Source organism: Sphaeramia orbicularis, chromosome 21, assembly GCF_902148855.1.
Source record: "Sphaeramia orbicularis chromosome 21, fSphaOr1.1, whole genome shotgun sequence".
NCBI lineage: Eukaryota > Metazoa > Chordata > Actinopteri > Kurtiformes > Apogonidae > Sphaeramia > Sphaeramia orbicularis.
Genome location: NC_043977.1, coordinates 27,803,137 through 27,818,642, shown reverse-complemented (window position 1 = coordinate 27,818,642; position 15,506 = coordinate 27,803,137). Strand labels below are relative to the sequence as shown.

Here is a 15,506-nt window from a genome sequence, read left to right as displayed (position 1 = left end):
GTTTAAATTCTAATTATCATGATAACCGTGTTTGATTACCACACTTTTCGGGAGAAAAGACCTCTGTAAAGATCTGCTTTTATGTCAAATATTTGAGTAGAGTTTTAATTTATTACAATTTTAGTTTTCTATACCTAATATTTGTAACCAATATTCTGTAATGGTCCGAGTACAAAAACGGAACCCAATTGCAAGACCCGGAGAGAGACGTAAAAGTTCAGTGTTTATTAAACACAATGACATCTGACAAATTACTGATAATAGAAGTAAGCAGATCCTTGAAGACAGAGTCCTGGACTCTTCACAGGATCCGGAGACAGGACCGGAGATTGGACTTAGCAGCGCGGGCCGGTAACACGCGTCGGTAACCTGACTAGGGGAGAGCAGAGGACAGTCAGTATCCAAACCAGGTCACACACGGAGAGGCAAACAGAAAGGCAACAGGACATAAGGAACAGGCAGGCTCATGTACCAGTAAATCAGGTGAAAAGTCGAACACGTGGATTCAGTTGGAGGCAGAGGCACAGACAAGGGTCGGGCAAAGAGCAGGAGTCAGAAAAGGCAATCCGGGTCAAAAACAGGTAAACTGACAGACAGGATCCAAAAACCACTGGTAAGTATCACACAGAGGAGACTACGAACTGGCACAGGACAAAGGGAAACACAGGGCTTAAATACACAAGAGGGAGGGGAGAAAACGAGACACAGGTGTAGCAAATCAGGGCGGGGAAAGGTAATCACACAGGTGGGGAAAATTAGGAACAGGAAGCAAAGACACCAGACATGACACACGAGGAGGACTTAACAAAATAAAACAGGAAATGACAGACAAGACAGACGAAACCAGACTAACGTCTGGGAGCTGGTGTGACATATTCACTTTTAAAGTCTTTGAAAAGGTTTGTTAGGCATCTTTGTGTTGTTTATGCTATAAATTATATACATTTTTCAAATCGGATTTTATATATTTTTTTGTATTTTCTTGCCTTTTACGTTGATATAATAGGTTAAAGTGAAAAAAATAATAGGCAGATGATATAGATGAAGTTGTGCTGAAAAAAAGATACCAAACATGGATATAGTAAACATTTGTTTATGTAGTATATAAAGGCAAAATCAAAAGGACTGAAAACAGCCAAAATATACGGAAGCGTATTGGATTCACACAAAAAAATTAATTTGGATTTGTTTTTCCGAATTAACGAGATAATTACGATAAAAACTAAGTTTTAAAAAATGCGGCTCTGTTTTTCTGAATTGACGAGATAATTATCTCGTAAAAACAGCCGAATTTAAATTTTTTCAGAAAACAGTATCTCGTTAATTCAGAAAAACAGAGCTGAATTTTATTTTTTGTGTGGATGCAATACATTTCCGTAAAAATAGGCTCAGACCCCTAAAGGGTTAATATTTGATGTTTCTGCCAACAGAAGGTACATTGTGCCTATTATTTTATTTGTTTTAATTTTATACAACTTGGTTACTTTATTTCAGTGTGTGTATTAGTACTTTTTGAACATTTTGAGCACAATTTCAACAATACCACGATAATAATGATAACCGTGATAATTTTGGTCGCAATAACCGTGATATGAAATTTTCATATCGTTACATCCCCATTTGTTACGGAATAACAGTGAATATTGAGGAAGACTTTAAAAGAAATTCTGGAAAGCGCAAGGTGGCTAACACTGAGTGAGATGTTCATATTCATACATGAATACAGATGAGACACATCACTGAGAGACTCATTCTCAGAAGTTCACCCACTTTATTTGAGGGACATCTCCCCTAACAGCATTAGGTGATTCATCCATGAAGATGCCCCTGGTCTGAAGTTCACCTGGCAATTTTCAACCTGAAATTCCTGTCAGGAGTTGTAAAATTGTAATATGAAATTTTCTTCACTCTCCTATCTCCACTGACCTTTCCTCAGCCGTCTGTTTCAGTGTGGTCCACTATTAGATCCATCCAGGTTTCCCTGGTGTGAAGTTCTCTAGGAGAGAATAGTCTCCTCTTCCTCTCACCTTCGTACTCTCTTTCATGAATTCCTTCCTTGCCCACCTGTCAAAACAGATGCTGTTGTAAATATGGTATTGCAGTGCTTTTAAGATGAAAACACACACTTTGTTTGTACCACAGTTGACAAACCTGTGAATAACCACCAACTGTAGAGAGAGAAAAAAGAAAGCGATCCAGAGATTTGTCCGTACAGCTGCTTCAAATTCATCCTGCACAGATACAATAAACAAATTGAATTTACGGGGAAGAAAATGAAAGTGACTGGGTTACAGGGGTGGGTATTTGCCAAATGTGACATCATAATATGGACAGACAGCGGAAATTCATTATAGGAAATGTAAGATTTCTATTTAGAAGAAAATCAGGAAGGATTCTTTGTCTGGATGTCACATCAATGGAAGATAGCTTCTAAATCCCTCTACTCACTGAACTAAAGCATCAGTATTCCATTGAGCTATTGTCAAACACTGCTTTATTTGACCTGTTTTCATTATAATTAATAACTGTATATGTACATTGGAATGTACCAGAGGCAGAAGATAGATGGTGAAGAACATGACACAAAGAAAATCACAGAGGTGCAGAAAGAAGATTCTATGCAACTTTGGTGTAGTAACTACAACAATTCAGTGCAAATTAAGGCAAATTAAAATAGCAGCTAAAATCAGCATCAGTTTTGATTACCCTAGGTTTAATACTCCATGGGTAGAAACAGTGCAGTCATTGTTGCCAAATTTGATGACAGGCATTCTTTACGTCAAAGGCTTTCTTCATAGCACCTTAAAAACTAGCACTAAAACTAATGAAAAAGTCAACGGAAATGAGTCAGTTTGTGAAAAAAATTTAATAAAAATACTTATTCACTTGTAAATTTGGATTAAAAAACCAACTAACTCACTTGGGAAAAAAGTAAAAAATGAATGAAAATGCCATAAAAAAGTAACATGGTTGAAAATCATGGTTGTATTCTTCCTAAGGTTGATCTTGGTTCAAACTGTGGAATGTGTATGTATTTGATCTCCTCCTCAGATGAAGAGACAGGACTGGAGGTCCATCAGGTCACTCGCCCTCCAGGCTTCAATGCCAACCGGCGTCGGAGCAGAGCGGTACTCTATCACCTGTCAGGACACCTGCAGAAGCAAGACAAGACCAAGCTCAAAATCAACAATGTGAGTTCTGTGCACCGTGATACACTAATACAGACAACAGAGGTACGAGAGTCAACCCACAGAACACCTCGACTACTGTACACTACAAACAAAAAGTTAAGGATATTTTTAGTATTTGGGCTATTTTTTTCCAGTTGGGATTCTTGCACAGTGCTTTTTACTTTTTGTGTGTGAACTGAATAGAAACACATTTTTTTTAATGACAAGACATCGTTTTATTTACAAATGGCAAAAATGAGCAAAAAAATTACAAAAAAAAAAAAAAGAAATATTGTTAACTTTTTGTTTGTAGTGTATGTTTTCAAGAGGAAGATGGATGGTCACAACCCTTTAGAACTACCTTATATATCAAAGCAGCCAACAGTAAAGCAAGGCAAGTTTATTTGTATAGCACATTTCAGCAACAAGGCAATTCAAGGTGCTACACACAGGACATTGAAATACAACGACAAGGGAAAAAGAAACACATTTAAAACATTATAAAAGAAACATGTTAAAGGTGATTAAAAGCAGCAAATAAGAAAACAACACATAAAACCCCAAAATATAAAAACACACACGTTAAAGTAAGAGTTGCAGTGCAGAGTTTTGAAGGAGAATATAAAATTTAAAAAGTCAAAAGCCTTTTGGTCAAAGGCAGCAGTGAACAGGTGAGTCTTTAACCTGGACTTAAAAGAACTCAGACTCTCAGCAGACCTGATATTTTCTGGTAGTTTGTTCCAGATATACGGAGCATAGACAGAAACTGAACGCTGATTCTCCATGTTTAGTTCTGACTTTAGTTTAGTTATGACAGTAATAGGAAATAGTAGTGGAGAGCGTGAAACTCAGGGAACTTGTGACTTAAAATTATTGAACCAAATATTTATTTCTGCACACTTCCTTGTTAAGGCATTGTGTTGTTTAAGAATACATTGTTTTCTTTGCTCCAAGGTCTAAAATACAGGATACATTTGTTATATCCTGCAAATAAATGCTCTAAATATTTGAGAGAAAAGATGTCAATAGCTTTTACAGTAAACAAACTGATACCTATAAATAGTAAAACCACTGGTCTCTTTATTTTTCCTATTCTTGTATATTTCATCCAGTATATTTCTTTAACTTTAAGCTTCTTTGTTCTACAGAAAGCCAACAGAAGATGTATTGCATGCCCAGTTTGTGTCTCTCGTGTAATCATTATTTTTACTTTTGGAATTTTTTTATTTATTGTTATGTTCAAGTCACAGAGGTAATGGTAATTCTGGATTAATAAACATCATTACATCCCTGCAGGTTGTTCAACAGCAAATAAAAAGGCATTTTGAGAGTTTTTGTTTTTTTTTTTTTTTCATTTTCCTTAAAGGGAAATGTTTATTCAGCAGGAATTACATTTTTAATTGGCTCTAAAATTGTAAAGGTGTTTCTTTTCCCAAGCAATGTCATCCAGAAGTTATAGAGGACATTTAGGAATTTTCAGCGTTTTATCCGTTTCTGTACCGCACATTCCACACACTGCCCCTAGCCTTCATCTATCTCCACACACATACGACTCCACTTAAACTTCAGGGTTTCCTATCGAATGATGTTCATACTCACAGCTCAGTGCTTTAGTATTTATGTGTTCAACCGTTGCTATGGGCAGCATATGTTGTGACAGATGGTGGGAAGGTCAGCAGGACTATGTACACTTCTGCTTGACTTTGGGGTAAAAAGCTTTCATTTTGCTGATGTCAGGGATTAAAACATGCAAGCAGTTCCTCTTCTTCTTCCAGCGGCAAACTGTGGATTTTCCACAGCTCTCAACGGGGATCTAGGAAACAAATCTGGATCATTCAATCAACATCCATTTGATGTAATGTCTGTTTATAGAAAACTGAAAATCATACTGATGTTTACACCTGCTTTTTCAGGTGGTTGATTTTTACTTTCATCTTTTTTATGTGTCTGTGTGTGGTTTTTCCACAACTCTTTTCACTGCTTTTGTAATATGAAAATCACAATACACTGCAACAACAGCACTTGAAGGGAGTTTCTTGTTCTTAGATATAAACACCTTTTATTTAGATAGAGTTCACAACACCAGACTGATAATCTAATACTAATTTGACTTAAAACTAGGAACATTTAAGTTGTGCTTGTTAGGAACAACAAATTAGTTCTCAACACAGCCTTCATACTGTTAAATTTAGAAGTTGTGAGTGGTCTTGCTTTTTAAGTAACAAAAATTACCATGCATGTCTGCCGGGATATTATCTGGTCCCTTGTTTTATGTTTTTACAAGGTTAATGTAGCTCAGTATTATTAATGCACCTTACTACCTGTATATATCCTGTTCATTGTACATATCTCTCATCTGTAGTATAGAGTTAGCTTTTGTATCATCTTTTAGTAAATTTTGTTCATCTCAGAAGTTCTAGTAGTACTTTAGTAGCACATGTGTATTCATATTCCTTTGCACAGCCCTATTTTTTGTTAATACTCTGTGTGGCTTTGTTTTATTTTATTTTATTTTATTTTATCTTATTTTTTTTTCTTATACAGTCCCTTTTGCACTAAGTGTTTTTTGCTGCTAAACTGATTTTCATTGTTCCTGTGACAGTGACAATAAAGTTCTATTCTATTCTATTCTATTCTATTCTATTCTATTCTATTCTATTCTATTCTAATTAAAAAAGACTTATTCCAAATAAGCAAGTTTTAATTACTATTTTGAAATTCCTTTTTAATTCAGTTAACATGCATCTGACGGTCAAATAGAGGTGGAGAAGTGTTAAAACAGCCTCTGCTAAATGTAAAAGTTTTCTGTGGAGTTTTCTGCAGAACTCTGGCACAGATTGTGTGTGGGCCTGGATGTCACTAATATTGATCAATTAAGTCAATGAAAATCTGCAGTGTTAAGCAATTTGTGTAATTATGCTATGGAAACTTTAAGCCATCACTGCACATACACTGTGAATGAACATTAGGAAAGTTGAAAGAAAAGTTGAGAGAAGAAAGTGTGACTAACATCTCTTGTTGTTACAGAACATGTTTGGGGAAAAACCTCCGATCCCCGAGTACAAAGTGGCAGCCATTCAGAAATCTCGCTTCATCCTGCTTCACTATGGAACCTTCAAAGCTGGCTGGGATTGGTTAATTCTCCTGGCGACCTTCTATGTGGCCGTCACGGTGCCCTATAATGTCTGTTTCACGGTGGTGGGAGGAAGGGATGAAGGGAGCACCAGTGCCCCACGGAGCCCACCCAGCGTCGGTGACATCCTTGTAGAGATTCTGTTTATTTTAGGTGAGTGAGCAGATATGTGTATGTAAATATCTGTTAATAATACCAGCAAACAGAGCCAGATGCATTATTTTCATGGTATACTGTATGTTCTCATATAGATACCTTAAAGGGGTCATATTTTGCTAAACCCACTTTTATTAGTCTTTGGTACATTATTTGTGTATTTAGACCCTAATAGTTCAAAAAGTTTGAATTTGAACCCTCCAGGTGCTGCAAAGCTATCTTTATATTCATTTTGGCAAAAATTGAGTGGATTTCTACAACCTATTATAATTCCTGCTTCATTTGTTTGTGTCTATAACTAGTTACGTCACAACACTTGCACATATTCAGTTCAATTCAAATTTATTTATAGACCACATTTCATGCACAAGGCAGACTCAGTGTGCTTCATAACAGGTATATAACATAAAAACAAAAAACAACAGGGCTTTACAGAATTAGTTGGATATGAAAACAAACAACAGTCAAATAAACAGTAGAATAAGGGAATGGATTAATGTCCTGGGCATCCCCCGTCCTTAGACCCTCCTTCTTGGCAAGGAAAAAACCCAAAAAACCCAGTGGGAAAACAAAAACCTCAGGGAGAACCACAGTGAAAGAGAGATCCACTCCCATGGACAGACAGGCTATAGATGCACCAGGACTGATGGATGTCTACTTGCAGATGTAGTTCCAGTTTGTAAAGATGCAGTAGGGTGGGGGCACATGAGGGGGTCATATAAGGTCAAGACCACCAACTAACTTTTCTCCAAGTACGCCATAATAGTTTGTCAGCAGCAGTGGTTGTAGTCCATACTGAAAATATGTCCAAACTTTGAGCCGATTACCTAAAATGTTCAGTTGTTGGTTGAACAGGACAGAGCAGCACAGCCAACAACCTGGAAGGGGTGGGGCATGAAGTGGCTCATTTGCATTTAAAGGGCCAGCGCTCAAAACCACCTTTCTGGTGTCATTATTCAGAAATAGGGTTGAAGATGGACCTGTGGAGTTGAATTAATGAAGAATTCAGACCCAAGCATAGCATTTACAGTTTATGTAGACCACAGGGAAATGTTTTAAAATGCATAATTCCATTAAAAAAAAAAAAAAAAAAAAAAAAAAAAAAGGCAAAATATCACTCCTTTAAGCTAAACAAACTATAAACTAAAATCCCTCTTGGGTTTGTTTTTGAGGATCATGAAAAGTTTTTAAAGACTTTTTAGACCAATATGATTCACAAAAGAGAATGACACAACAAAGATATTATGATTTTGTAGCTCTGTCTTTCTTAAACTTAATGTTTATCTTTTGGGTCTTGAACTGAAAGAGTTTTGGAACCACTGTTATAAAGCATGATGCATTTCTATAGATTAAACTACTTGATGGCATAAAAAGTAGTTAAAATAAGCTCTACCTTAAACATCTACAGCAAAATGTAATTTATACATTGATGCAACACTAATATGAATTTAACAAAAATAACATATGACCTAGTAAAACCGTCCTATTGTCTTCTTCTTTCCAGAAAAATGCATAATTTCATTTAAAAAAGCAAATTATCACCCCTTTAATATGGTTACCACTTACTTTTACTCTCCCACAATGCTAAATGAATGCCTCAGTAGTTAAGAGAATTTTATATTGGAAATTCTGCATCATGTGTTGGTCAAAAGGATTTGTTAATTACTGCATAAATTGCCCTGATGGGAAGTCTGTAAAACAACCCTGTGTGAGATCCTCATCATCAGTCATTAGTAAACTTTTGTTGAAGTTTTTAATGATGCTTGCGCAGCAGTAAAAGGATATGAGCCTTTTCACAATAGACCATTACGTCTCATTGCTAACTCATTTCCTTGGAAACAACAGGCCACTTTGTCCCCAACCTTGTCTATGTAACTGTAGGAAACTGGTATGAGTGCACTTCAATGGATAATTTGTTGTAATGGAAATGAGTGGACACTAGCCCTGCATCAATAAACGTCTGCAATGAAATTATACAAACCACCAGCAGTTAAATGGCTGAATGCTGTCAGTCGATATCCTATTTGTTACCTCTAATAGTCCAGCCTGTTCATCAATATGTTCACTCACATCCCAGTAGTAGATTGAAGTGTGACATTAGGCTTCTGTTCATCTGATTTCCTCATTTGTATAAATAACCTGCTTTGATTAAGTACATGTTAAGACTCTGAACTCCATGTCTTTGCCCCAGAATTATCTGATGTAAACAGTTGCATTTACCAGCACAGTGGTCTGAATATCACACTTTAAATAGAGCTTACCTCAAAAGCTCCGATATCCCGTTGCTCTTGAATGCACCAACAGGGAGAGTTTTAATGCTGCCGTTAATTCAGTCTGTTACAATTTTAAATAATCAAGAAAAATGAAATATTTAAAGCCTAAGTGTTCATTTTGAAAGAGAACTTGATTTATCAAGTGGGTTACACTGTACCGACCTGCAAAAATTGCGATCAGTGCTGTCTGGAGGGAATCTACGTTGCTGTGCAGTCTGATAATATCTATGAGAAGTGATCTATACAAACTTATTGATGAGTCGAAAAGATAATTTTTGTGACAAGTTATGTAATTTCATCATAAGCAGAAATGGTAAGGTGTATAAGCAACAAACAAGACTTGAGTTTTAAGGAGGAGAAGGACAAGAAAAAGGAGAAGGAAGAGCAAGGAGGAAGAAACTTATGTCTCTTATTTCAGCTGCAGGATCTTTGTGATGATTGATGTATATTATTAGAAATTACTCAGTCACATCTCAAAAAAAAACAAAACAAACAAACTTCTCAATATCTCTCTGAGCCTAATCATAACCCTCTGATTTGCAATTTTTTTTTTTAATCTTTTTTTTTTTTAGACAGTACATAAAAAGAAGTGGAACTACAGTGCATACATTATACATTGCATTTTATATAATTGCCCCCCCCATACCCAAACCAACCCCAAGAAGGCCCTTCAAGAAGGGGCAACAGCAGGAATAAAAACGGTTTATTTATTTGTTTTTTTTAATTTAACCTTTATTTACTCAGGCAAGCAATTAAGTACAGATTCTAATTTACAAATGCAGCCTGATCAAAGAGCAGTGGCTCCTTGAGGGGTAGGGGGTAGAGGGGCTAAGAGTAAAAACGAGGTAAAAAAAAAAAAAAAAAATTACAGAAACAAACAGTTAATAAATAAGTATATTACAACAACAACAGTGAGACATGTGAGAGACAAATACTCAACAGGTGCAACAGTTGACTAAAATTTGTTGCAGGTTTTGCTTAAAAACAGTGAGAGATGTGAGGACAGTGAGTTTGAGGGTGTTTTGTTGTGTGTTCCGGTCATTAGCTGGAGCATTATGACAAAGTATCTGTGCAGTAGAAAATCAATTAAGTACAAGCAGTAACAAATATGTGATACACAAAAATATTAACTGAGCAAACGGAAAATAGAAAAGAGAGAATAAATAAATAAATAAATCAAAAGGTAGACAAAGCTTGTAGATACATCTGCCTACTTTCAAATATTAGGCATTACACAGATGTATCAAATGTGAAAATAACTGGTAGACAGAATGAATTAAGACAATAAACAACACCTAAACCAAGGGTGTCAAACTCATTTTAGTTCAAGGGCCAGATTCACCCCAGTATGATCTCAAGTGGGCCGGACCAGTAAAACAATACCAGTGAAAAAAGTAAAATTACGTTATGATAATGTTTATATCTACATTGTTTCCTTAAAAATCTAAATAACGTGAACAACTTGAAATGTCTTAAGAAAAACAAATGCAGTTTTAACAATATTCAGCCTCAGTTTTTCATTTACACATGTGCACTACAACTTACATTACAATCACAAATACACAAAACATTTAGTAACAGGTATAATATTGATGAAATTGCATTTACTGTTTTACATTTACATTTCACGTTTCATATTTCTGTAGGTTATTCGCATTTTTTGCAAAAGGATAGTTTGTTAATGTAAACATTTTCATGTAATTTTACTTTTACACTAAAACAAAGATAAAATCTGCAGTTGTCATTATTTATAGGTTATTATGACAGTATTTTTCTGGTCTGACCCAGTTGAGATCTAATTGGTTTATATGTGTATGTATGGAACCTGAAATAACATGATTTTTACACTATTGATTAATATCTTCAGTGTAATTTTTGCATTTCACAAATTCATCCTACGGGCCAGACTGGACCCTTTGGCGGGCCGGATTTGACCCCCGGGCCGCATGTTTGACACCTGTGACCTAAACAAACAAAACAGAGCGTAGTGTTCAAAAAGATCGAAAGTAATCCAAAAACAATTGCCATTTATTATAATTTGCAGTTTATAAGATGCACAAATCTTAGATAATATGTTAAAACTGACGGAACCCTAGGATCTTAGAAGAGTAGTTTTATTTTGAAATATAATAAATTACAGATTCTGTTAGACTATAATAATAATCACTTACATTTAATAATTTTTCAAAGCCTTTTCAATGCTAAAAAGCTGAAACGAGGAGTGTTAAAAGTCTGATTTCTGAAGTGACTGTTTAATTACTGACACATTCTTGTCCCGTACAGTTTGTTGTTATATCCGACATATACTCTATGTTTATGAATCATTCAATAACCATCACTCTCAACATTACCCTTAGCATTTGTGACTGACATTATTGTTTTGTCATGGTGTTAATTCTTCCCATTGGCTGCTGCCGTTGTTGTGTCTTCTGCAGACATAGTGCTGAACTTTCGAACTACTTTTGTGAGCACATCGGGTCAGGTAGTGTATGACGCTCGCTCCATCTGCGTTCACTACGTCACCACCTGGCTCTTTGTGGATCTCATTGCTGCCCTTCCCTTTGACCTGCTATACGCTTTCAACGTCAGCGTGGTGAGTCACTGATGTGTGTCTGTCTTGGTGTGTGTCTGTTAACATTTGTGTTTATGTATTGACAATGGGGGCAAACATCTGTGACAGATTTGCCAAGTGGGTGACTAATCAGGCTACTCAGTTTCCATTTTCTGAGGAAAGAAAAACACGTAATTTAGTAATTTTCCATGCTACACATTAGAGGCAACAAGCCAAGATTGAGGCAGGAAACAATCACTCATTATGTCAAAGGCGCCCCTGTGGATTTGTGAATCAACTTCTTTTTTTTTTTTATCCATATTCATCCTCATTAGATAAATGGCACAGAGCCAACCTGTTTTTAGCTCTCACCCTGACGGTCTCATTTTCATTTATCAATACTCAATTCCTATAGGTTTATAAACTGTGGGCTTAATTGCCATATCGTTATGCGTGTAAACTGAGACTGAAAAGTGGTTTTGATTTCTTATGAAAAATAGAATAAATATTGGTTATATTGATGAAACTGTCAACTACACTAGTAAATTAACATTATAAAGAGATGCGATGAATGCTTTAATTCTGTTTCACATTTTAATAACTGCTGTCATTTGCATGTTTCCTTGCAGTACTTTGGTGTCCACCTGTTAAAAACCGTTCGGCTGCTGAGGCTGCTGAGGCTGCTGCAGAAGTTGGAGCGTTACTCCCAGTACAGCGCCGTGGTTCTGACTCTGCTCATGTCCATGTTTGCTCTGCTGGCCCACTGGATGGCCTGTGTCTGGTACTTTATAGGCCGCAAGGAGATTGAAGGTCCCGGTTCCTGGGATGTTGGTTAGTACACAACGTTTATAACCTAAACACAGTGTTTGTACTGTCAAAAATATACACATCATTTATTATTTATTTTATTTGTTTATTTTACCTTTGTTTAACCAAGAAGTACCATTGAGATTAGAAGTCTCTTTTACAAGGGAGACCTGGCCAAGGTAGCAGCCATACAAAGGCCAAAAAACATAAAACACATACATGATACACAATGAACAATAAAACACAATAACAACTATTCAACCATAACGGCATCAAGAAAACAGTGACATTCCTCCTTCACTGCATTCTCCATGATACTTTTAAAATCATTAACAGAAATGAATGTGTGTAGTTTTACAGTTTTTTGAAGATTATTCCACGACTATAGCGCATGGTAGGAAAATACTGTTTTTCCAAAATCTGTCAGAACATGGGGAACAGTCAAAAGCAACCACTTGGAGGAACATAAATGAAAACTTCTAGAGCTAACAGAAAGAAGATTACTGAGGTATTCTGTGAGTTTACCCGGCAGAGCTTTATAGGTGAACATAAACCAGTGTTTTTGTCTACGGCTGGTTAATGATGTCCACCCCAATAAGTCATAGAGAATGTAGTGGTGAGTGGAAGATTTTGCATTAGAAATAAAATATAAAGAAGCACGGTATACTGAATCTAGGCTCCTTAAAGTGGAGGTAGCTGCATGTCTTCACAGTATATCACCATAATCAATGACAGGAAGAAAGGTAGCTTCCACAGTTTTTTTCTTTGCGGGAAAATGTGAAACAGGATCTATTTCTAAAATAAAAGCCAATCTTCAATTTGAGTTTCTTAGCTAGATTAGAGATATGAACTTTAAAAGAGAGCTGTTCATCAACCCATATTCCCAAGTATTTATAGGAAGACATCCTTTCAATCAGTGTAGCATCAGATGTAAAAATTCTTAGCTTGTTGAAATTTCCTAGTGCAGAAGTACAGAAGTAAACAGAAGTACAGATATTTTGGTAGAATACAGCTTTAAACGGCACTTTTCACAACACTGAAGGTTAGCATACCTTAACAACTACCAAAGACAAACCATAAAATAAGCAACAAAGCACAGATGAATATTACCGTATGAATAAAATGTTTAGTTCTTTGGTATTTAAGTTATTTAAAGAGGTGAGTGTTTAGTGCAGTTTTGATTTCTTCAGTGGCTGATAAGGGCTTTAGGGAGCAAGAAGGAATGTAGATACTAAGGAATTAATATACCGTGAATGCTAAAAATTATTCTACCTTAAGATAAGTATGTAGGTGCTTCTATGAAACTGGTCCCTAAAAACAGGACATGAGGGCTAAAAATTCAAACCAGATGTAGACTAATGTTATGAAGCAAGTTTGGAAGCACTTTGGGTCTATTTTAAGAATCAGTATTAACTAAGATAAAAGAGAAACTATTTTTTCAGATAAAACACATTTTTATATTATTTTTCATTATATCTAATACAAGCATCTGCATGTAATATGGTCAAAAGGACATGAAAATTATGTGCTACTATTTTTTTAATATCTTTTTATTGTCTCACAGGTACATTTTGGGAATCAAACTAATTATGCAAGGCAGAGTGTTTCACAAAAATGACCGCTGTTGCAAAATCATTTGCGATTTAAATGTGTTTAAATGGGCAGGTTCCGCATGTAACACAAGTGGACACAATGGGCTGCATACAAAATCTGGAATGAGACTGAGATTCAAAAAAACCTGCATGTCTGGATTACAAAAACCACTAGGATCCTCAAATTTAACAGTGTCTTTATTTATAGCACTATGTAAGACCATTTCAAGCTATGTTTTCCAGATAAAATTAAGTGACCCCTAGGTAGTTTTTCCTGTCCCAATTTTGGTCCTATATTTGGCCCCAATATTTTATTAATAATTCATTAATTTTGTAATGGCTCAGAGCAAGAGTATAATTTTTTTTGCATTTATCTGAGGTCATCATTAGATACATCCTGGGGGGAAATATGTCTAAATTTCTCTTTTATTATTGGGTCTAAAAAGCTGGCAAAGTGCCAGGTACCAAAATGAACCCAGTTTCATAGAAGCATCTATATAAAAAGAGAATGTACTAAAAATAATGAACATTAAAACTTAGCTCCAGTGTCCACATCTTACATATCAACAGAATTTGAACCATTATGACACCTTTTCTGTTCAGTTAGGTCTTAGACTCTCCTGTTGCGTCTTTTACATCACTTTCATTTTGTCTTTATCATATGTGATACACAGTGACAAGTTCACCATGGGATCATCTTCCTCTATGTGTCATTGTCTCATCTACATAGTTTCAAATCACTCTTAATGTTAGGAAAACACACAGTGATGGGGAATGAAATTAATAATTTCCCTCAAATGCATTTAAACCAAAGTAACTAAAGTTTCTGTGTAATGATCTGTACTTACGACCCTTTTTCCTTTATTGATTCTAAAAGTTTCTTTTACTGCTACCCTTATGGACAGATGTAAATGGAAGTCAGTGAAGTTACTTAAGTTTTCATGGGAGTAAAACGTTCTCATTAGATAATGACAGTAAACTGCACTCCCCAGATCTATATTTAGTATCAGTGGAATGGGAAAAGTAATTGGTAGAGCAGTATATGGTCCGTTTTCTCTTGGTAGAGAGCTTTTAGAGTACCGTTTTGTGTTTCACTCACATATTTAATTGTCGCTATGCATTTACATTGAATATCTTGCAAATAACCAGATTTAAAATTGAGGAAATCAGCCGCATTGAAGTCAGAGAGGATAGAAGAGTTAATTGGGCTTCATAATAATATCATGAGCCTCTGTCCTTACAAAATCATTTCATCCATTCCCAGATGTAGTTAAAATAATCTTATTCTTGCTCCTCGTTATTCAGCTTCATATAAAACGCCGTCTAGTGCTGTTTAAAGCATTTGCACACCTTGTTTTTCGTATAACAATCTAATCACCAGAGCATTTAAGCAGACAAAGTGCCCCCACACGTCTCAGTTTTCAGCACGACCGATGCCTTTAATAAGACTCAGCTTTGTTGATATTCTGCAAGTTTCTCTCAGCGGACATTTTCAAATCCAGCAGGTGACATAAAACCCCTTCAAATAACCTAACAAACTTGTGCACACATAGAAAAAGAGGGAGGCAGTTTCCAGTGGAATGAACTGTAATATTTCCACTGGTACCAGACCTGTGACCAAAATTTATATCAGTATGATTTTATTCAACTTGTGTCACACAGTTTTGTTTTAGGTTAAATAGTGAACAGCAAATTAATATGTTTTCAAAGGTGAGAGCCTGGTTTAGAGACACATAATGACATGAATACCCCCACTGGTTCTCTGTCTTTTATTCTCATTGTGTTCTTACTCATTTTCTGTCAATTGCTGTCACTGTCTCCAAC

At 35.8% G+C, this 15,506-nt stretch overlaps 1 protein-coding gene across 1 annotated transcript in view; it reads left to right on the top strand.

Annotated features, from left to right (window-relative positions):
• The window catches only part of kcnh3 (potassium voltage-gated channel, subfamily H (eag-related), member 3), a 223,431-nt gene that overhangs the window by 165,758 nt on the left and 42,167 nt on the right, over window positions 1–15,506 (top strand). The window contains exons 4-7 of the mRNA XM_030124968.1: window positions 3,052–3,191; window positions 6,198–6,456; window positions 11,168–11,325; window positions 11,913–12,114. Coding sequence (XP_029980828.1) covers window positions 3,052–3,191; window positions 6,198–6,456; window positions 11,168–11,325; window positions 11,913–12,114 — 759 coding nt within the window. The remainder of the gene's footprint in view (window positions 1–3,051; window positions 3,192–6,197; window positions 6,457–11,167; window positions 11,326–11,912; window positions 12,115–15,506) is intronic.